This window comes from Notamacropus eugenii, chromosome 1 (genome assembly GCF_028372415.1).
Source record: "Notamacropus eugenii isolate mMacEug1 chromosome 1, mMacEug1.pri_v2, whole genome shotgun sequence".
NCBI lineage: Eukaryota > Metazoa > Chordata > Mammalia > Diprotodontia > Macropodidae > Notamacropus > Notamacropus eugenii.
The window spans coordinates 81865499-81888007 of NC_092872.1; the positions used below are offsets into that span (position 1 = coordinate 81865499).

At 46.6% G+C, this 22509-nt stretch overlaps 1 protein-coding gene across 1 annotated transcript; it reads right to left on the reverse strand.

Annotated features, from left to right (window-relative positions):
- Positions 1-1269: 1269 nt before the first annotated feature.
- On the reverse strand, positions 1270-19085 carry UBALD1 (UBA like domain containing 1). The gene is made up of 3 exons (XM_072607662.1): positions 18374-19085; positions 6658-6720; positions 1270-2496 (listed from the first exon to the last, which is right to left on the reverse strand). The coding sequence occupies exons 1-3, from the start codon at positions 18491-18493 to the stop codon at positions 2155-2157; spliced, it is 525 nt and encodes a 174-aa protein (XP_072463763.1). The 5' UTR covers positions 18494-19085; the 3' UTR covers positions 1270-2154.
- Between the last annotated feature and the right edge of the window lie 3424 nt (positions 19086-22509).

The window sequence follows — 22509 nt, forward strand, 5'->3', positions numbered from 1 at the left end:
CAGTCTTCCTGAGTTTTGCTCCCCCTGCCCCCACCCCATGCATTACATAGTTGGCCAATTCTAGCGATGAGCTTCCCGACATATAGCTAGTGGGTTTGGTCCTTAGACAAGTCAGTTGCCCATCCTGCCCACGTTGGGGAATATGACCCTAAGCAGTGGCTGTCTTGTTTGGGAATTTTTTTGGGTCTGTCTCCTTCAGGCTCTGTAAATCTGGGCCTCTTTTCTATAATGTAGATCTCTAGCCTAGGTCTCTCAGATCTTGTCTCTCCATTTCCTGTCCACATTTCTCTGTGTCTTGTGTCTCTGAGACTCCATATGCCTCTCAAGACCCAAGACCCTACATGTAAAAATGAAATGACATATGTAAAACACTTTGCAAAATAAATGCTAGCTGCTGTTTCTATTAATCTGGAAAATGTTTCTGGTGTATCTGGCTTCCTTCTCCCAGGCTAAGGCATAGAGCCACACCCCACCTCCCACCCCTTTCCCTGAGGTCTACTAGGTTCCCTCCTTCCCCACGATCCATGGGCAAGGTGTGAGCTTCCACCTTTGGAGAACAGTATGTCTGTACTTCGGTATAGTCACACACACACAGAGCCAGACCACTGTTTGGGCTTTGGCTCTCTGTCCTCTTAAGCACCAAGCTCACAGCCACTTGGATTTTATCTTTAGGTAAAGCAGGAAAACAAAAAATCAGGTCCTGACCCCAGGGACAAATAGCCCAAACTTTTGCATTTAGATTGAGGACTGGCCAAAAGTCAGTGGGGAGAAGCAAACTGAGGTAGGGTTGCCATTTTCTGAACTCATTCCTTGCCTCAGGGGTGATGGAGTAATAGGGATGATTGAGTAAATAGCGTGGGACTCAGGGAACAGAGGAGTTAGTTACCTCCAGTCACAATTTCAGTTTATAAGCTGGAAACCAATATTGCTGGAGAGTGGAGGGTAAGGGGAGGGTGAAGGGAAAATTGTAGCTTAAAAAAACATACAAAGAAACACTCCAGATACTTCTGAATAGCTTAACAGACCTCAAAGGCTTCTCATTTCCTCTGCTCAGATAATAAGAGAGCTGGAATGGGCCTTAGAGTCTACCCAATTCCATCCCTTCACTCAAATCCCAGAGACAGGATTTGAGCCCAGGCCTTCTGACTCCTGATTCAGGGGCACTTTTCCCTCTGCCAACCTCCTGGCCTTCTTCCCTCCTTTCTGACCTGCTCACACACAGTGACATGCAAGGGTTAGGAAAAAACAATGCAAAACCACAGAGTCTGGTGGGTTTGGAATCTCTTCTTCTTGTTTGTTAAAATGGGGAAAAGGAGAGGGTGACCCCATCCCCCTGGGCTCTGGGGAAGGCATGCAGGTGATCCCAGGGAGGGAGGAGGGATGAACAGGGCACTGGGGTGGGGAAGATGAGAGTCCTGGAGTTTCCCACAGTCCTCTTCTATGCAGGTGAGGCAGTGCTGGACAGGAGAACAGAAGACAGGGGCAGGGAAGTAGGGTAAAAGGCAAGGGTAGGGAAGCCTTTGGGAATCGGTTATTCACATGCAAAATCCAGCTGCCCTGAAAACCTACATTGAGTTTTGAGTAGAGACATACATATAAATACATTTTTATACACACACACACACACACACACACAAAGACAGGGCCCTCTGTGTTCCTGTACGTGTATGCCAGCATGTGGACGTGGACGTGAGTGCATGCGTGCATGTGTGTGTGCGTGCGTGTGTCTGTCTGACTGTGTATGGGCACATGTTACCCGAAATCAGAAGCTGACTTTGTAGTGACTCTTCAGAGTATCTCTTAGAAGGTGAGGGAAGGGTGGGCAGGTCCAGAGTACCTGTTCAGTCTTGGAGAAGGTCCCTTAGTCTCTAATAACAGCTTCAAATCAAATCTGTGCAAAGGATATTATATGTATGCTAGTGCGTGTGCATGTGTGCATGCGTGCGTGCGTGCGTGCGTGTGTGTGTGTGTAAGACACAGTCCCTGCCTGGCTACCAAGTCCTGTCTCTCCCCCTCCAGGTCTCCAGGGGAAGGGTGAAAGAAATCAACGTGGGGTGCAGAGGAGAAGGATGAGGGGGCCCATAGGAGATGTCCTCTCCCCTGCCCTGGCCCCTCGTGATCTAGGCCTTGGGGAGGGGAGGGGGGAGGCCTCCCTTATCTTTCCGCCTCCATGGTTGAGTTGGCCTTCTGTTCTGAGGTGGCCTGTTGAGAGGCCGGGGGAGGCCAGTCCGAGGGCTGGGAAGAAGGGGCAGGAGTCCATGAATATTGCTGCGGCTGCTGGGGCTGCTGTTGTGGGCCCGGAGGTGAGGCAGTGGGCCAGCTGGGGGTGGGGAAGCTCCCAAAGTGGGGGGGATGCGGAAGGGGTGGGGGCGAGGTGGCCGAGGAAGCCATGGGGCTGCTGCTGTGGAAGCTCTCGGAGGCCTTGAGGCGGGAGAGCATGGTGAGGGCATCAGGGAAGTTGGGGGGCGTGGCGGGAGTGTTGGCGGGAGTGCACATCTGTGGAGAGAAAAGAGAAAGAGGGTGAGGTTAGGCCGAGTCCACCTCTCTAGCCCCAGAAGGCACTCAGAGGAGCCAAGACATACATTCCTTCCTCCTCTAATGCTCAGAGGACCAGCTGACCTTCCCGGGCCCACTCCAGAGGTCAGTCTCTGCTTACCTACTAGAAGAAGAATCCCTAGAACCTTAGAAGAGAATTGGAGGAATTTCAAGCTGGAAAAGACCTTAGAAAATCACACAGCCCAACCCTCTCATTTAATAGAATAGGAGACAGGCCCAGAGACAGAAGTGACTTACCTGAAGTCACAAGGCCAGTCAGCTTCTTGTTTGCTCTGTGAACTACCCAAATGATTTATTTCCCCACATTTCTCCTGGGGTCCCCTAGTCTCACCTGGATACTGTCTAACTCCTGAACACTCTCCTCTGCCCAGTCCCAGGAGCCCTTCAGAGCTAAACATCCATCTTGGGTACTACAACAGGTATGGGCAAAAAGCAATACATATTAAAAAAAAAAGAATAGGCTAGATCTTTAAGGTTCTTGCTGATACTAAGGTGTGGCATTTCAAGTCTTCCAGGACCGGGCTTTCTACCTCCCTCTTTATCTCACATCACTCTCCTTCACACACTCTACATTCCAGCCAAACTGGATGGACTGTTACCTGAACTCTGCATGCCACCTCCTGTCTTCCCTGCTTGGCACAAGCTTGGAATGCATTTCCTCCTCCTGATTCTTCCTTCCTTTCTTTGGAGGGCGGGAAGGCAAGGCAATTGGGGTTAAATGACTTGCCCAAGGTCACACAGCTAGTAAGTGTCAAGTGTCTGAGGCCATATTTGAACTCAGGTCCTCCTGCCTCTACGGCTGGTGCACCATTCACTGCACCAGTGCCCCGTTCTCTTTATGCTTTCAGATTTTTTTTCAGTCATCTTCCTTCAAGGCTTAGCTCAGGCAGCATCTTCTCCATGAAGTCTACTCTGAACTCCAACCCTCACCTCTACCCCCAACTGGTAACATTCTTTTTTTCCTTCTCAAATTTTCCTAGGGAACCTTATCTGGATAATATTGATGGAGGAGGTGGATTTAATTCATTTAAATACAGCTATTTTGTTGATTAAGTACCTACTATGTACCAGGCACTGTGCATGGGTAATAATCAAAGACAAAGGTGAAAACAGTCTTTATCCTCAAGGAGCCCCAATAATGGCTCAGTCAAAGGCCTAACTGACTCCCCTCTCTACTGAGGCACAGCAGAGTCTCTAATTCTCAAATCTTGGTTCTCCCCTACATCTTAACCATGACTTTCTCCACTTCCACAAAGCAGTGTTCAGTACTTCCCCACCTAGAACCCATTCCCCCAACAACTCAACTGGACGCTTTTATAGGCCTTGTAGAGTCTGGAGGACTAGGGATTAGCCTAGGGGTTTAGGGGGCCAAACAAGCACCAGGAAACCATCTGGAATCAAGTCTCATTGAACACCAATAAAAGAATCAAAAGAGCTTCTTCCTTCCTTCCCAGTTGGTCCTTTCCTTCTCCAGATGTTGTACTCTGGTCAGGAGACTTTGCACCTGAGCCTGGGGGAGGATGGGCATTAGAGCTTTAACAACAAAATGGCTTGGGGGAAGGAGAGGCCTGGATGATGAAGGAGCAGAGGAGAAGGAATGGCATTGGGAAGCGAGGTCTGGAAGAATCTAGAAGAAGTAGTACAACTCTGTAGCGTTAAGGCGCTGAGGATTTTCTCTTTTTAAACAGCCTGGTGAGGATCTATATTACTCTAGGAAGCTTGGCATATCTATGTAAAAAAGGCCAACAGGTCTTTCCAAGGGTTCTGTCCTATAGGATTCTGTCCTAGGTCTTTTCTCCTATCCCTCTCCAGAGTGCAAGGCCCTGGGTGTGTTCTCCCATGCCCCTCATCCATCTAGCTAGGTATGCCCTGCTCTTACCTACTCATGATCAAGCTGTGCTAAGAGAAGGAAGAAAGAGGTCAGGGATTTACTGTACCTGACCCTGACTGGAAACAGAAAACCTTTCTACCTCCTCTCCCACCCCCAGCACCCTCCTTTCTGGGAAGAAAGAACACCCAGTCTAGGTCTGAGTTCTGGTTTTGGCTCTTACAATAATTCACTGGGTGCCTCTGGAGAAACCCCCTCACATCTTCTGTCTTCAGTTACCTCCACTGTGAAGTCTGTTGTGGAACTTGTCGACTGAACCAAATGAACAGACTGGACTGGAGCATCTCTAAAGTCTCTGTACATGCTAATATTCTGTGATCTCTGGAACAGATGACTGCTAAAGGTTCTAGCTAGCTCTAAGTCTACATGATACTATGATGAGTCCCATGGCTTCCAATGCCCTTCCAGTGCACAGCACTGACTACCCTGTTCCTCAAATGGAGTGTTCCCAACTTTCCAGTTCCTTGGGGTTCAGCTCACAACTCATGTTCCAGCACTTGCTAGTACTCTAGACCAAGACATTTTTTTCATTTGTTTTTTTAAAGGCACTCAGAGTTAAGTGACTTGCCCAGGGTAACACAGCTAGTAAGGCTGCATTGGAGCTCAGGTCCTCCTAACTCCAGGGCTGGTGTTCTGTCCACTGTGCCACCCAAGACCAAGGGTTCTTAGTTTAGTTCGAGATTAATAAAAATCAAGATGTATTTTTTTTCTAACCAAGTTCATTGGCCCCTTGAAATCTATCCATGGTCCCTAGACTTGAGGTTAAAAACCTTTGCTCTAGGTAGAAAGAAAATTTGTTTATCACTACATTCTGGGAACACCAAATCATAGCCCCTCTTCTCTAGGATACCTACCAGGGGCCAAGATCTCCAGCCAAACTTCAGCACCTGCCTATGGCCAGAAGTCTGCAGGTTCTTTCCCCATCAGCCTTTATTCCAGGGATTCTTAACTTTTTGTGTTTGGCAGACTAGTGAAGCTTATCAGAATAATGTCTTTCAATGTGCAAGTGATCAGTGGAAGAAAATGGGAGATTTCAGTGAAAGGCTATTAGTGAAAATAAAGATGTAATTTTTTTCCCCATCCAAGTTCATGGACTTGGACCCTGCAGTGAACACTCCTGCTCTAGAGCATTTCTGCTGAAGAACCCAGAACTAGAGACTCCCATGGATTCTCCAGAACTCTCCAGGCTGCTCAAGTTTTGCTTCAGAGACAGCTGTGAGTGATGCAAAGAATCTGGCAGAGCTCGTCTTTTTCTAAGTCTTGACCCTCTAGACTCTGACCCATGGAGGCTGTACTGTGCCATAGAAAGAACAGGAAATTAGAAACTAAAGAGACAATCTAATTCTGACTCTGCCACTAACAAGCTGTATGAATTTGGACAAGTCATTTCCACACGTTTTTCTCATCTATAAAACGAAGGGATTGGCCTACATGGTTCTTCCCATTCTAACATCCTATGTATGACTTCACTTCCTCAGTCCAGTGACTAATGGTGGGGTTCCTAGGCATGGGGGATAGGACTATGAGGGAGAAATTTCAGAGGCAGCCTTTTGACACCCCTGAAATCATCCTTTCCTACATGCACAAAGCTAGTGCTGGTTGGACCCCCTATTTTAGGATTAGAGTCTGAAAACCTGAAGGTACCTTAGAGACTACCTAGGTTCAATCCCTTCATTTTATAGATGAAGAAATCAAGACCTAAAGAGATTACAAGTGACTTGCTGAAGGTTAATAATCACAAGAGAGAAGATATTCTAGGAGAGTATGCTTCTAGGAGAGTGCTGAGGAATAAATTCTGGACTTGGAGTTGAGGATTTTAATTCTGGCTCTGGCTTTTACTGAGTGTGTAACCTTAGGCAAGTGACTTAATTTCTGAGCCTCAATTTCCTGATCTGTAAAATAAGGGGGCTGGACCAGATGACCTCTAAGGTCCCTTTGAGCTCTAAAGTTTTGATCTATTAAAGATGCTCTACAAACAAGGATTGGCTCCTCACTCTTTGTGAAAGGGTATTTGTACCAGCTCAACCTTGGACACAGAAGCAAATGGAGGCTTTTTTATAGGCCCCCATCTCTCTCACTCTGTCAATAGTACTATGCCATCCTGGAATTTGACCTATAAAAAAAGAAAAACAACTTTGCAAAGAGAAGAACACTTGGGAGGCTCATCCCTCCCAAAGAACTTGATATGGTATAAAAAACGGAAAGACACTTACCATCTGATGATGGTGGTGGCTATAAGGGATATTGGTCTCTTGGAAAAAAGCACTGAGGGCTATCTGTGGAAAGGAAAAGAAACGTTAACCCTCCAATACTCGCTGAACACAATCTATCTCTCTACCCACCCATCATCCATCTGTCCCATCTCACCTATCCAGCCTAGCAGTCAACAAAGCTTTACTCCATACCGTTAATGCCCAGCCTTGTGCTAAATGCTCTAAGGTGTCAGAAATGCAGGACAGTTCCTACCCTCAAGTGTTTAAAATCTGGGCAGGGAGACAAATTAATGCACTGACAAAGATGCTAGAGTAGTGTGCCATTTCCTTCTCCAAGGTGGCCCCTCTGCCAAGAAAACATTGTCCATGGGGGTCACACACAAAACACTATATGCTAGGCACTGTCCTGTCACTGTGCAAAGGCAAGTGAAACAATCTCTGCCCCCAGAGGCTAGCTGGCAAAGGGGAGTCAGTTTGCACCCCAGATATTATGCAAGAGAGATGCAAAGAAGGTGCGGGAATCACAAAAGCCTCACGTAGAAGGTGGTTGGGCTAAGCCTTGAGAAGGCACTTAGATGTTGAAAAGTACCGTGTAAATGGAAGCAAGTTAGCTGCTGCATCTAGCATTTATGAAATGTCTGCCACGTGCTTATCCGAGAGCAAGGTGCGGAGGTGGAGGTTAGGATGTATAAGAGAGGGGGCCTGCAAGGCACTCATGATCCAGTGGAGGAAGAAGACATGTATGTGTCAGCTGTGATAAGAGCTACGTGAGACGTAAGCCACAGTGTCATCCTCACGGAATCTCAGAGATCATCCACCTAAGGCAGCCGGGTGGCCCAGTGGATAAACCTCCAGATCAGTGGTCAGAAAGACTTGATTTCAAATTTGGCCTCAGACACTGACTAGCTGTGTGATCCTGGGCAAGTCATTTACCTTCTTCATGCCTTGGTTTCCTCATCTGTAATAGCCACTCCCTCCAAGGATATTGTGAGGATCAAATAAGATAATATTTGTAAAGTATTTTGTAAACTTTAAAGCACCAGAGAAATACTACTACTGCCACTACTACTACTAACCTGAGACGTACCTTCCCTTCAATATATCTATCCCAAAACAATCCCCAGCTGGTGTTAGAATCCATTGTTAAAAAAGAACTCACTATCTCATGAGACGGTCTGTTCCGCTGTTAGCCAACTCTAGTAAAGATTTTTTTCAGCATACTGAGCATAAGACAATTCACTGACTCTCCACCACACCTGGAATTTTCTCGTTCCTCATCTGTGTCTCCTGACTTCCCTGGCTTTCTTCAAATCCCAGATAAAATCCCACCTTCTAAAAGAAGCCTTTCTTCTATAGGCTATCTCCAATTTATTTAATATACAATATGGTTTTTTTTCTTTCTTTGTATCAGTAGTGTTTAAGTGCGATGGTGGGCACATTGGGGGCTCTTAAATAAACGTTTATTGACTGATTATCCCAGATCTGCCCCCTCTTCCTTCAATCTATTGGTCCTAGGTTTCTCCTCTTATGTCACATAAAAGGAGAACACTGTAACAGATGCTTAATAATCTCTCAGAAACCAAATCTTGGCCATAAAAGCTTACTAGTTAAAAATGCTCAATAAGAATAAAAATAAAAGTCAAAGCGTGCGTGGCAGAAATATCTGCTCATCTCTTTGGACTCACTGCCCCAACCCAAGATGCTCTAAGCTAAAAAGTCTGGCCAGAGAAAGATCAAGCACTGGCTTTTGTAAACTGACATGAGTATATATATTGAAGAAGAAAAATAAAGCATTCATTTTTATGAATATAAATGCTAAATTGTGTGGTCCGGCAGTGCAGTAAAGAGTTCAGAGAAGCTGGCAATCAGCGTGGCTTTTTTAGTGAATATACGTAACAACTACCTCAGGGATAAGTTAGATTAAATGAGACTACATGTGATCACTAAGGTGCTTCTAGCTCTAATGATGCATATGAATATGACCTCATTTCACTGCACAGCTTGAGTCCCTGGCTCCCAGCAAATAAAATTCACCAAGATACTTTCAATTGAAAGAATGAAACTTTAATGGTGGAAAATCAGGTAGTGTGATAGGATGGTGAAGGAGGTATGTCAGAAACATAAGGAAATAGGTGGGGACAGGGAAGGAGAGAATTTCCCCAGCCATTCTCAAATTTGACTGCCTAAGCAATCTTTCCCTGCCTATGGGTAAGGGCAACCTCACAGGAAGAGCCTGGTAACGAACTTTGGGACAGCTAAGTGATGCAATGGATAGAGTACCCAGCCTGGAGTCAGGCCTGAGTTCAAATCTTGCCTCAGATACTTACTAGCCATGTGACCCTGGGCAAGTTACTTAACCCTGTTTGCCTCAACTCCTCATCTGTAAAATGAGCTGGAGAAGGAAATGGCAAAACATTCCAATGTCTTTGGCAAGAAAAGTCGGATATGACTGAAACTACTGAACAACAAATAAACTTCACCCTCTTTATTATTTTGTCAAGGGCAGTTGATCCCTTCTTTTACAGCTGGCATTTATAACAGCACTTTAAGGCTGTTATATCAGCTAACCTTCATAATAACCCTGAGGGAGGTTCCACTGTTATCTCCATTTTACAGATGAGGAAACTGCTCACAGTTACTAAGCCTGAGGTAAGAGCTCCCTGATTTCAAGTCCAGTGCTCTATCCATTATGATACCTAGCTACCTAATTTACAGTTTTTCTCTGGATCCCACCTAAAACTGCCCTGTCTCCTTAGGAGAAAATCCCATCCAAAAAGCCCCTGCAAATGGTGGTGCTGCGAGGCAGATGGGGGAGAGGGAGAGGAGCAGTAGAACCTGTTCATCTAGCAAAGCGATTCTGAAATTTGTTGTTGGAGACTTAGGAGTCAAATGAGCAGCCAGACAAGTGGGAAAGCATCCCAGAGGCGAAAGGAGCCAAGAGGGCACTTCACACTTGATTTAAGAGACTTTGCTGGGGAGAGATGAATGAAGGTGAAGATGCTTACCCTTTCCTGCTTCTGGAGTGGATCCTGGTCTGTCTCCCAGGATCCTGAGAGGAAATGCCTCTGCCTAAGAGTTTGGAGGCCCTTGGGAGACTTCAGGAGACTCTTGACAATTTCAGTAAAAAAAAAAATCAGTCCTCACTGTCTCTTGTCTAAAGCTAACATCCAAAGGAAGGGGTAGAGATGGGGGTGGGAGAGTAGTTATAGAGCCAGCTGGAATGGCTGAAGGCCAGAACTAAGAAGGAGGGTCTCCTGGGGTTTCTTTGACATTTGTTATTTTCTGGCTTTGAACCATTTTCTGGGGCCTTCTTTGCAAGAGGTTGCTAGGGCCAGATTACAGACCCAAGAAATGGATGAAAATAAGGAAAGTCTGTCGGCTGTTGCGAAAGGATTGCAGTATGGAGCAGGAAACTGTGTGAAGGGTCTGGCTCCTGGCCGCACCAAATCCCCAAGCTCAGCAAAACCCCCAAGAACAGGAGCCAACAGGTCCCAGCTCCTCCTTCCGTTCACCCCTGGGGGTTCCTTTCATGTCCTTGGTTCCTTTTGGATAGTGGCTTCCCTGTGCAAGGGAGTGGCAGTAGCCAATGCCTATTTGCTTTTTGCCATGCTCCACCCTCCCTTACATGCCTCCTCCACAACAAAATACTAAATGGTATGTCATTTTTTAATTAAAGTGAATTAAAATTAATTATTCTGAAGATTTCACAATGCTTCCTAGAGATAATTGGAGATGCCCTGGAGTGTCCCTGAACCACAGTGGGGGAAATCATTGGTCTCCAGAACCTCCTAAGTTCTCCCTTCTATTCCTTCTTTACCCTAAAATCTCACCCAAAGCCCTTCTTTTCTCCCACTGAGCCTCCTCACCCTGCTTTTGGAGAGAGGTTCTGAGCTATGAGTCTGAGCCCAGGGAGTGGAGTTCTTCAAATAGGGTCTTGAGAGAAAGTGATAACAGAGTTCAGATTCAAAACCTTCATTCTTCAGACACCTGGAGCCTCACCCAACTCCACGCAATGTCAATAAACACACACCCTCTCAGTTCCCTTCCACCCTCATCCAGCCCCCCAGCCCACATCTGACCTAGGCCTTCAGAGGGTTGCACCTGCAACAGTGTTCAATTAATTCTTCTCAGGTTTCACTTCCCGGCTCTGGCTGGGAAATCTGATAGCAGTACTGGATATGGCACAGCAGGACAATAGCCCTGCCTCCTGACATCCGTGGGAACCCCTGGGAGGGGCTCCCAATGTCACACCCTAACCCTCGCTGGCTGTTCCATGGTCCCACCCAGAGCTGACTCTCTTTATAGGCAGAGTAGGAATGAAGGAAGGGGTGCCAATAGATCCCGCCCTGAAGGGAATACTCTCTACCCACAAACCCTTAGCTTCTACACCTCGTTTGAAATTTCTGCCTTTTGGATTATGAATAGGTTGGATGACAAAAGCAGCGTCACTATCTCCAAAAGGTCCCACTTAAAATACATGTGCTGCTTCCTTAAACCAGAAACAACAGGGATGCCCACTGATTGCAGAATGGCCAGATAAATTGTGGTAGGTGGATAGAATGGGGTATTATTGTACCAAAACAATCAAAGGAATTCCGACAAACATGGGAAGATATATAAATTGATACTGTGTATTTCTCCTTTGTTTTTGAAGAGGGCCATGACATCAGGGAAATGATGACATGACTTGCACTTGACTTTGATTTGAGGGAGAGAGGTCTGTGCAAGGTCACCAACCTCACTTTCTTCTCCTGAGCCATCTGGATCCAATGGCCAGATATTCATCAGGATGTCTGGAGATGGCCCAGGATACAATGGGAGATCATGGCCCTTTTAGGCTAAGGCCTTTTCAGGTTCTCACCTGACTGAGTAAGGTAACACTCATTCGGTGAACAGGACTCTTTAAGAAGTGAGTCAAGGGATAGCCTCTTTAATTAGAAAAAAAAGAAGAAAAAAAATCAAGATGGGAGAGGAAGACCCTTGGGAAAAACAAAGAGAAACAGTTACCACTGACATTCCCTCTAAGTCAGGAGGGCCCAAAATACAGCCGTTAAGTGGAGCCTGGGCAGGGACCTTTCGTGGTTCAATCTGAAGCCCATATAAATTGCTAAGTGAAGTAAGCAAAACCGGAAAAAATCAGGATAACAATAATGTAAAGGAAAAGAAGAAGCTATTATGAACCATCCCGGGTAATTGTAATGACTAACTAATCTAGGTCTCAGAAAACACATAATGAAATGCCGCTTACTCTTTTCAGTACAAAGGTAGCTACGGCCATAGAATATTGCATATATTCTCAGATGTGGTCACTGAGTCACCTGGTTTTGCTTAACTGTTTTCCTTTGTTACAGGGGAAGGCTGTGTGTGTGTGTGTGTGTGTGTGTGTGTGTGTGTGTGTGTGTGTGTGTGTGTGTGTGTGTGTGTAGGGATAACCAGAAATGACTAAGATATAAAAAACAAAATCCATCCATAAAATTATTTTTTCAAACTGTCAAAAATAAAATTAATACATCAGCTGTGATCTATAGCTCTCTAAGCCTGTTCCACTGGCACACGAGCCCCTGGGATAAATGTGTCCGATTAGCTGAAGCCACAATGGAAATTGTAATGTGTAAAGTATGAAAAGTGTATGCTTAAAGTGTGTGTTGGTGGCTGAGAAGATCCTTCAGGATCATCCAACTCCCTCATTTTGTTGTTTTTGAGTTGTTCAGTAGTTTTTTGGTCATGTCTGATTCTTTGTGACCCTATTTGGGGTATTCTTGGCAAAGAGACTAGAGGAGTTTACAAAGTGAGTTGCTGTCTATGGTCAAACTGCTAGTTAATGTCTGTGTTTACATGGGTTATTTACAAACGTAGGCCCAGGCCCAGAGGTGGTGCCATAGTGCACAGAACGCCCGGGCTCAAATCTAGCCTCAGATACTTAGCTGTACGATATTGGGCAAGTCACTTTACCTCTCTTTGCTTCAGTTTCCTCATCTGTAAAATGGGGATAATAATAGCCCCTACCTCCTAGGTTTGTTGTGAGGATCAAATCACAGTGCCTGGCATGCAGGAAGTGTTAAATAAATGGTAGCTATTATTACTGGAAGATGTGGTCCCTGGATCTCAGGATCAGTGATTTAGAACCAGAAGAGATCTTAGAGATCATCTAGTCCAAATTTGCCATTTTAAAATGGAAGAAACTACGGCCTAGGAGTTCAGCAACTTGCCCAAGGTCACTTTGGCCATAGTCAGATAGTTAGAAAGTGATAGAGTTTCAAAGCCCCAAGACCAATACTTTCCTTCCACTTCACCAAAGGTATTGATAGTAAAATTCCATGAGCTTAATTGGTAAAACACTTTTATTAAAGTTCTAGCTTGGTGTGGCTTAGCAAAAGCTAAGATCAGAAATAGAGCCTGGAGGATCTGAACCCCGGTCCTCAGGCTCCAAATTCAGTCTTCTTTCCACCAGGTCATTTCACCTCGACACCCACTATTCCTGATTCCTTAGATAGCACTTGTTCCTTCTCAATGCAGGGAGTAGAAAAATTTACCCAGGCTCACTGACCTTGTTGGCTGTGAGTGACATTTCCCAAGCAGGTGGATAGGGACAGCTGTTTGAAAGACTGAGAGTGACCCGAAGACTCTGGAGCTCTGGCACTCCTTGGAACTCAGCTCCCAGGACCCTACAGATCAGGGCTTTGGACAGATCCAGCAAGACAAGCTAGCTGGTATAATGGAAAGAGAACAAGACTGGAATGCCAGGAGTCCTGAGTTCTAATCCCAGGTGTGCTACTATAACTAGCTGTGTGACCAAGAGTTAATCACCTCCCCCTCTATGGGTCTGTTTCCTCCTCTGTAAACTGATTTCCCTCCTGTTAGTTCCAATGATCTATGAATATGATGGCAATTAAGTCAATCAATATTAATACTGTAATCTTCTCAGAACCCACTCGGTATTGATCTTCAATCAATCAATACATATTTATTAAGTGCCTAGTATGTACCAGGCGCTATGCTAAGCTCTGGGGGAAAAAAAGAGGAAACAGACAGTCCCCGTCCTCAATGAGCTTACTTCTAAGAGAGAGACAACGTGCAAACAAATATATACAAAGGAAGCTATATACAACATAACTCATCAGTGACTAAAAGAGGGAAGGCACTGGGATTAAGAGGAGTTGGAGAAGGCTTCCTGTAGAAGGTAAGATTTTAGTTGGGATTTAAAGGGAGGTCAGAGAGGCTGGTAATTGAAATGAAGGAGGGAGAACATTCTAGGAAAGAGAGTCAGCCAGAGAAAATGCTTGGAGTAGAGAGATGGAGTATCTTGTTCATGGTTCATCCAGGAGGCCAGTATCACCAGATTAAAGAGTATATTGGGGAGTAAGGTATAACAAGACTGGAAAATTAGAGGGTGACTCAGTTAATAAAAAGCTTTGAATGCCAAACAGAGAATTTTGCATTTGCTCCTGGATGTAACAGAAAGCTGCTGGAGCTTATTAAATAGGGGAGTGAAAGAGTCAGGAGGCCATACACGTACTTGGGAAAGAGGGAATGGACTGACTCCTACAACCAAACACTACTGACTGTTGTGTTGTTTGGTAAAAAGACTCTAACATGGAGACCAGCCTGCTTTGGTAATGAGAGGCAAATCGGGGACCATGGAAGACATCAGGGTTCTTGGTGACTCTATTTCTATGAAATGTAATCAGTTACACTTTACAGATTACAAAATACTTTCACATATCCTGCTGATCCTCACAATGACTCTGAGAATTAGGTTTCAAAAGTATTATCATCCCCTTTTTACAAATGAGGAAACTGAGGATCAGACAGGTTGGGTGATGTCACCCTTAGTCACACAGCTACTAAGTTAATTCCAACGCTTAATGTTGGAATTTCAAAGTCCAAGAGCAATGCTTTCCCTTTCACTTCACATGTATTGATAGAAAAATTCTAATGAACCTGAATCCAATTAACAAGATTCTTTTAATTAACTAAAGTTCTAGTTTGGTGTGACTCAGCAAAAGCTAAGATCAAGAATATAGCCCAAAAAAGAAATGCCCAGGGTTGTCCATGAAGGGTGTGGGCGAGTCTACCTTCAGTCCAATCTCAATAATCAAAGTGGATGTTTTATAGTGCTTTATGTCTTGCACACTTTGCATGTATATTATTTTACTCAATCTTCTAACAGCCCTGTGAGGCAAGTAGTATAGGTGTCATTACGTCCAATTTTCAGATAAGGAAACTAAGGCAAGGAGAGGTTAATTAAGCAACTTGGCCCATGTCACACATCTATGAAGTAGCAGGATACAGACTGAATCTAAGTGCTCATTCAAATTCACTATGCCATAACTGTTCCTACACTTTCCTCACCTCCATCTCCAAACCCAACAATGCTCAGAATAGTCTAAAGCAGGGTCTGGAGAATACTCCCTTAGCAAACAAATATTCTATTCTGGTCACCAGATTTTGCTCATTAAGGCAGGAAGGGAGACTTAGGCAAGTTAGATTCTTAACAATAAGGGTTGGAACAGAAAGGATTTTGGGGTCACTCTCTCCAGTCACTCAGGAAATTCAATTCACTGTACATGTATATAAGTGGGTGGAGGGTGGGGTTGAACAGATGGTTAGCCGAGAAGGCTGAGATCTTTCTTCCCTCCCTTATCCATCTCTGCAGTATGTCCCTTACTAGGCTGAACAAGGTTGAGAAACAGTCTTTCTGGGCTGAAAGGATTAATAAGCCTTCTGTGTTCAGCCCTAAACACAGCCCCTGGGAGAAAAGTATGGTATTTGCATATGGAAGTACATTGGGGGAGGTTAGGGGTGGGGGTGGTTTCATTATTTGTGATTGGCCCGCTATTCTGCCAATCAGGATTAAAGGACTAGCTAGTATTTTGCCTCTCTTGACAGGCAGCTCTCAAAGACATTGTGTGTACCTCTGTTCTGTTGTCTGCCTATGGAGGCTAAATTCCCCTTCTGTGTCCAACATGCCACCAGGCTCATTTAGCTACACTGAACGACATGAAAATTTCCTAGGATTTCTTTCTCAGGCAGTGTTTTCTAAGAAAGAGGAGGCCCCTTCCAACATAGGGAGGCTCAGACTGTGGTTCCAACTCCCTCTCTCATTATCCCAGGAGCCCTAAAGGCTAAAAGGTTTCAGATAGAGCAGCACTGAGGCTTCACTCCTGTGAAGATTAACACTGTCATTTATTTATTAACGTTTTTAGTATCTTTACCCCCATTTTACAGAGATACACACAGGGTGGTTAGAAAGGCACCTAGCTAATTTCAAGGTTGGTTCAGGACTCCAGCTTTCTCCACCTTTCAGAATGTGAGTTCTGCCCCATTGTTCTCTCCTGTACGATGCAGAAGGCAGGGAAAATATACAACAGCCCATGGAAAGCATCCACTACGTGTGGGGCCCTGTGCCACCCAAGGAATAATGTTTCTAACCCAAACGCTAGGCTCAAGACTCATTTTAAACAAAACATCTTCAGAGGTCATCTTGGAGTTTAGAAGAGTTAGGACCCAGGTAAAATCACAGGCCAGCCCAAAAGTCAGGTAGTTTATTTCAGTCCCTATCAGTCTATGTTAAATAATAATCCCCTCAACTGATCCAGTGCCCAGCCTTGTTAGTAGAGCCAATAACAATTGGCTTAGGAAGTACCACTTGGGAAAGGGCCAGGTTTCCCTTTGGCCAGAAAGACAAGGGCAGCATTAACCAGAGAGACCCATCAAGACTAGTTAGCTCTAGGGCTCAGGTTTTGAAGGGCATAAAACCACAGGCAGCGTAAAATGATCAAGGAGATGTAGCCCAAGTATGCCAGGTTACCTAGATGGGCATATACTGGACTCAACTCTACACAGTTCTGTTGGTGCCACACACACTGTACTGTGCTGCATGTGTAAATACAACATACTACACTGCAGTCCGGGTGTCTACATTCACTGTATCTTAACTGCAGTCGAATCCAGACGCACAGAGACACTGCACTGTACAATTCATGTACACATGGAAGTACACGGTACTGTATGTGTACAAACAGACACCAGGTGGCACTCCTGCTGTCCCACGGCCTGGGACTCCTTTTCCCCAGCCTCCAAAGGAAGCTCCCTAGCCTTGGGCTTTACCACTTGGTTAGCGCCACTCCTAGCCCAGCTGGGCTCACAAAGATCCCACTAGGTTCAGGATAGCAAGGGCCAGGGCTGAACGATGTAGCTGTCTACACCATACCCGGGAGTTGTGGAAGGTGGAAGAAAGAAAGGGGACCTCAATGCAAGCCAGCTGGGGCTTCCTACCACACTACCCCCTCCCTCTCCTCCAACCCCTCCCCCTTCCCTCCTGGGCTCCTAGGCCCACGGGGGCCTCTGGACCCAAGCATGCTCCGCCTCCTGCCTCCTGCCTCCTTCCTCCTTCCCCAGGGGCTCGGTTTCCGCACCCAGACCCAGGCCAGAGAAGTGGAGGGGGAGGGTCATGCCATAGTGTCACTCTCCCCAGGGAGCCAGTGTAACCCACTTGGCACCAGATTCTCGTTTCCGCCGGCCCTGTCCATCCGCTGGCGTTGGCCCCCAGCCCTCTGGCTCGCCCTGACAGCTGCGCTGGAGGGGGCAGGGGCCCGTTAGCTTTGGGTGAACAAAGAAGCGTGTCTGGGGACGGTGGTGGTGGTGTCCATGACGGCGGTGGTGGTGGTGGTAACCTCAGACCCCTCCACCTCCCTCAGCCGCAGAGCCCATCTGCCCTGGCGCTGCCCAGCTAGCACCTCCCCGGGGCAGGAGCAGGAGCCTTGGCCCGGGCTCGCCCCGTCTGCACAGCCAGGCCTCGCGGGGCAGCGCCGCTCTGACTCACTGGGGAAAAGGAAGAAAGCCGTGGCCTTCCCTCCCCGCTGGACATGGCGGAGCCTCGGGCCGGGCAGGCCAGCCTAGACACCATCTCCCCAGGGAAGCCAGGGAAGGGCGGGGGGAGGGGGCGGAGAGGCAAAGCTCCTTGGTCCTAGAATTCTCCCTCCCTGCCAGGGGACCCGAGGCTTTCTGCTTGTCTCACGATCACAGACCTAGGGCTGAAAGGGAACCTCGGTGTCCATTTAGTGCCCCCTTCCCGTCCCCCACCATTTCACAAAGAAGGCAACTGAGGCCCGGGGGGCCCCCTCCCCCGAGTCTACAGCTCGGTGGGTGCCGTCGAGGAGGGCTTCCTGGCCGCTGCCTGCCCCCTGGCTCTGCCATCCTGGCTCTGCCATCCTGGCTTTATCTGGTCTGAGCCCGGCAGTGCCACTGACGGGATGGGCGAATAAACGGTGCACACGGTGTCGGGGGGGCTTAGGGGAGCCGGCGGCAGACAACCCCCTGAGCGATTCCCAGACAACCGGGCGCACGGAGACAGACAGACCGTCAGACAGACACCCTCGAGGCCCCGCCGCAGTTGGGAACCGCACCATTTTATAAATGCAGTCGGCGTCGGCGGAGTGTGTAGGGATGTTTGGATGCACAAATGTGCACGAGCCTATGGGAAAACGTGGCTGAGTTTGGACGCAAAACATGGCAGTACACACACACACACACATTATGTACACACACACAAGCCGGTCTCGGCTTGTGCAAGCACACGCGCGCCGGAGGGCTGAGACACACGCAAGCAGACAGACACACACGCAAGCAGACAGACAGACAGTCACACACACGCAGACAGACAGACAGTCACACACACACACACAGACACACGCACGCACGCACGAGGACTTGCCTCGAATTGCCAATGTGCCGCCTGGAGAAGCTGCTTCGCTTGGTCCGCGGCGCACCCCGCAGTCAGCACGAACTGATTGATCATGACCTGGTGCTTCAGCTCGTCCATGTTCACCGACATGGTGCCAAGTCGGCTGCGCTCGCTGCCCGGCCACACAACGGGAGGACTCTCTGGGCGAAGGCTGGGCTCTCCGGCTCCCTGGCTCTCCTTTACAGATCCACCATTACAGAGCCGGCTCTTGCTAATACAAATATTTACTGTAGGGTACTGACTCACCGAGCCTTGCCTCTCTGATGGACAGAAACGGGGCGGAGACTGAGCAGGAATGCTGGGAGTTGTAGTCTTCTTGGGACGACCCCCACTCACTCACCCACCCACCCCGCTCGCTTGGCCCCAGTCAACCCACGGAGCCCGCTCCTCTCCGGCTCCCCAGCTGGGCTCCCGGATCTCCTAGCTCTGACTGGAGTCCCCTCCTAACTAGACAAAAGAGTGATTGACATAGAAATTGACATAGAAATTGACATAGGGCTTGGGCTTTCGGGGCTGGAGACGTTCTCTTCTTCCCCTCTTCCCCTGGAATTACGAGATTTTAGGGGGTAGGGTTTGGGTGACAGAATTGACGGGGAGAATTTGCACGAAGATCTCGGGTCCCGGAAAGACCAACAAAAAGCTGAATGCTGGAGGCTGTGATGATCCATCATCGCTCGTCATTGTCTCCCAACCCCACGTCATCCCTTTAATACACACACCCTGGCTTCTCTCCCACCCCCTCCATCGCCCCCGTTTTCTCACGCAAGATCTTTTCTTGGAAAAAAAAAAAAGTGATTGCTTCTCCGAATCCAAACCCCACTTCCTTTTTCCCCCTGCTCTCCCAACCATCGCAGTGCCTAAATGCCCGGCAGCAGCCCCATCGATTCGCAATTTCAGAAGCCATTTCCCCAGACTACACATCCCAGAAACCCTTTGTTTATTTGCATAGTTCTGTTAGGAATGATGTCAAATGAATGAGTACGGACTCCTCCAATGAAAGGCAATGGGGTGTTAGTACCTTACCAAATAAGGTAAACAAATCTGGTGCTCCCAATGAATTTATGGTAGAGGTGGGAACTGGGCTGGGGGCCGTGGGGGTTGTAGTCACGTGGTCCTGGTTCTGGGACTCCAGCCAGCATGGCAGAAACGCTGAGAAAGGCGCACAGTGTTTACAATCAAGCACATGCGATTTCCTGTTTATGTAGAACGGAGAGATTCCATGGGCAGCACTGCTCCAGCACAATAACAAAGAGAGGAGGTGGGAGAGTTGGAGCCAGAAGAAGACAGATGTAGCGGATGCTCCAGCCTCATTACCCTGCCACCAAGCAAACCCTGCTTTGTCCTCGTTTGAAACTGGGGCAGTGCAGTGAGGTTCTTAAGTGTGCGGGAATGATTCCTTGTATCCAGAGGGTGCCAGGAAAATTAGGACTTCCTACCTACCCCCTGGCTAACCCAGCTAAGGCAGGAAGCACCCAATACACCCAATCGTTTTCCGTTCCAGGAGTGGGTGAATTTAAGATGGGAAAGTCCCAAACCCAGAAACACATAGGGTCTTTGGACCAACGGGAATACTGTTTTTATGTGATCTGGACAGAAATGAATGTTAGCCTAAAAGGTCAGAAGACTTAGGTTGCAGCTTAATCTTTGTGTAACCTCTGTATGAAATGTGGATAATGATACCTCTCCTGCCTATTTTATAGGGCTTTTAAATCAAGAGAGAATGTAGGTTAAAGGATTTTCTAAACTGTAATATGCTATACTAACGTATGTGTGTATATGTATGCATATATGTGTGTGTGTATATGGATATATGTGTATGTGTGTTGTGCATATATTCTCCTAACCAGCCATCCTCCACTTCATTGTAGAGACCTCAGGTCTTACCATTCAGACAAATGTTACCAAACTCAGAGGGTCAGAGCACAGGTAAGAGTGACCCATCCAACTCTGTGATCTATCTATTGAGCATCTTACACTGTCCTCTGGGATGAAAGGTAGACAATATAAGATACAGTTTAGTTGGGGAGACACAAGTAAAAAGGTAATAATAATATGAGGCAATATATGATGACAGCTGCCTTAGTGTTATAATTATCACACAATGGAGTAGTCAGGAATCTCTGTGGGAAAGGAGAGACTTGGGCTAGTCCTTGAAGAAAGGATAGCATTCTGAAAAGGGGGAGGGGGGACAGGGAGGTCTTTTAGAACTAGAAAAGCAATGAGGGCAAAGGAGAAGAGGCAGGAAATCCAATTCATTTAAATAAACATTTACTAAGCACCTACTATGCCTCAACTAAGAGTTGGAGTATGGAGACCAAAATGAGGCAGTTATTGTCCTTAGGAAGTTGCATTCAAGATTGGGGGAGTGGGCAGGGAAAAGAAAATGTGCATAAGCAAGTAAATACAATATATATACAAAGCCATACAAAATAACTTCAAGAGGGGATAGAATTCTGGAATGCTAACAGCTTGGGGAGAGGAACCAGGGAAGTTTCGTCTGTGTAAGAAGTGACATCTGAGCTGTCCTTTAAAGGAACCCAAAGGTAGAGTTGAGGAAGTGCAGTTCATCCCTGGAGGATCACTTTACTAGGTAACCTGGCTTACCTAGTTAACTAGTTACCTAGGTAACTAGGGAATGATGAATTCTAGTTATCCTAGTTATTCATACTAGATAAAGACAAGTCTAAGGTGTGCCAAAATAATGTTCCCCATTGTCACCAGAGACATCCATAAATAATCTTTGGGGCTGCGGTCAAAGAGGAGAGTTATGCTCTCCCATAAATAAACCTGTCTCTTGGCGCACCCTTCCTAGACTGGGCTAGATGATCAAAGGATTCACCTAAGGAAGTGAGGGGAGGGTGGTTCTCACATTTTAATCCTAAGTGTTCTAGCAGGGAGCCACCCAAAGTCATCCTGATCTCTGCCTTGCCATTGGACTCAGATGGCTCTTGAGGAGAAAATGAGGTTGGTGACTTTGTACTGCCCTCCCTCACTAAAATCTAATTCACCTGCAAATCGTGGCATCACCTTCCTTTGTCACGATCCCCTTCAAGAACAAAGGACAAACAACAGGTGTTGCAGAAGTACAATGGAAAAGCTTTGGCTCTGGGTTCAGATCTACCCTACAACCACATCTGTATAACCTTGGGGAAAATCTCTTAACTCTACGTGGGCTTCAGTTTCCTCATTTGTAGAATGAGGAAATTGAACTTGAATGGCTTCTAAGGTCCCTTTCAGCTTCAGATCCATGATCCTTAGAGTGGCTGAGTTGCCCTCTTAATCCTCTAAAAGCTGGATGTATGATGACATAAGTGGTGGTTGTTGCTGTTTGGTTGTGTCCAACTCTCGGGACCCCATTTGGGGTGACCCCATCTGGGGTTTTCTTGTCAAAGACACCAGAGTAGTTTGCTATTTCCTTCTCCAACCATTTTACAGATGAGAAACTGAGGCAAACAGGGTAAAGCAACTTGCCCACGGTCACACATAGAGTAAGTTTCTGTGGTGGATGCTACACTAAAGTCTTACCTTGCTGTCTTACTGTGGCATCAAGATGATCTTGTTTTCTGAAAAATTCTGCCAGTGAAATACAAACTTCACTATGGCAGGTCACTCATAGATGGAAAGGTTTTGAGTCCTGGGATTGGTGATCATCTAAGAGCCAGTCTTGCTAAGTGGGGAGGATCATGGCCCAGAAAGATGTTGGATTTCTTAACCACAGGACCTCATGATCTAAGGTGTAAAGAAAAGAGTTGGGATTGGTATCAGTGGAAAGGGTCAGTGTGCTCACACCAATGGAGTCCTGGATCCCTGAAAGACAGAAGTAAACATAGGTGTATCCATGAAGGACTGCTCAAAAAAGGTCACGGTGCCAGCCAACCTTCCCCATCTCAAACTAGACACAGGAGTCAGATCCCAAGGATCACGTTCCCAAAGGCACTGGATTTGGAGTTAGGAATACTGGGCCTACCATCTATCAGTTTTTCACTTTTCCTTCTTGAACCTCAACTTCTTTATCTGTAAAATATGAATAACAATATTTGTCCTGTCTAACTATTGGAAGAAAAAATTACATAACAGAGGCATGAAATCTTCTTGTGAATTACAGC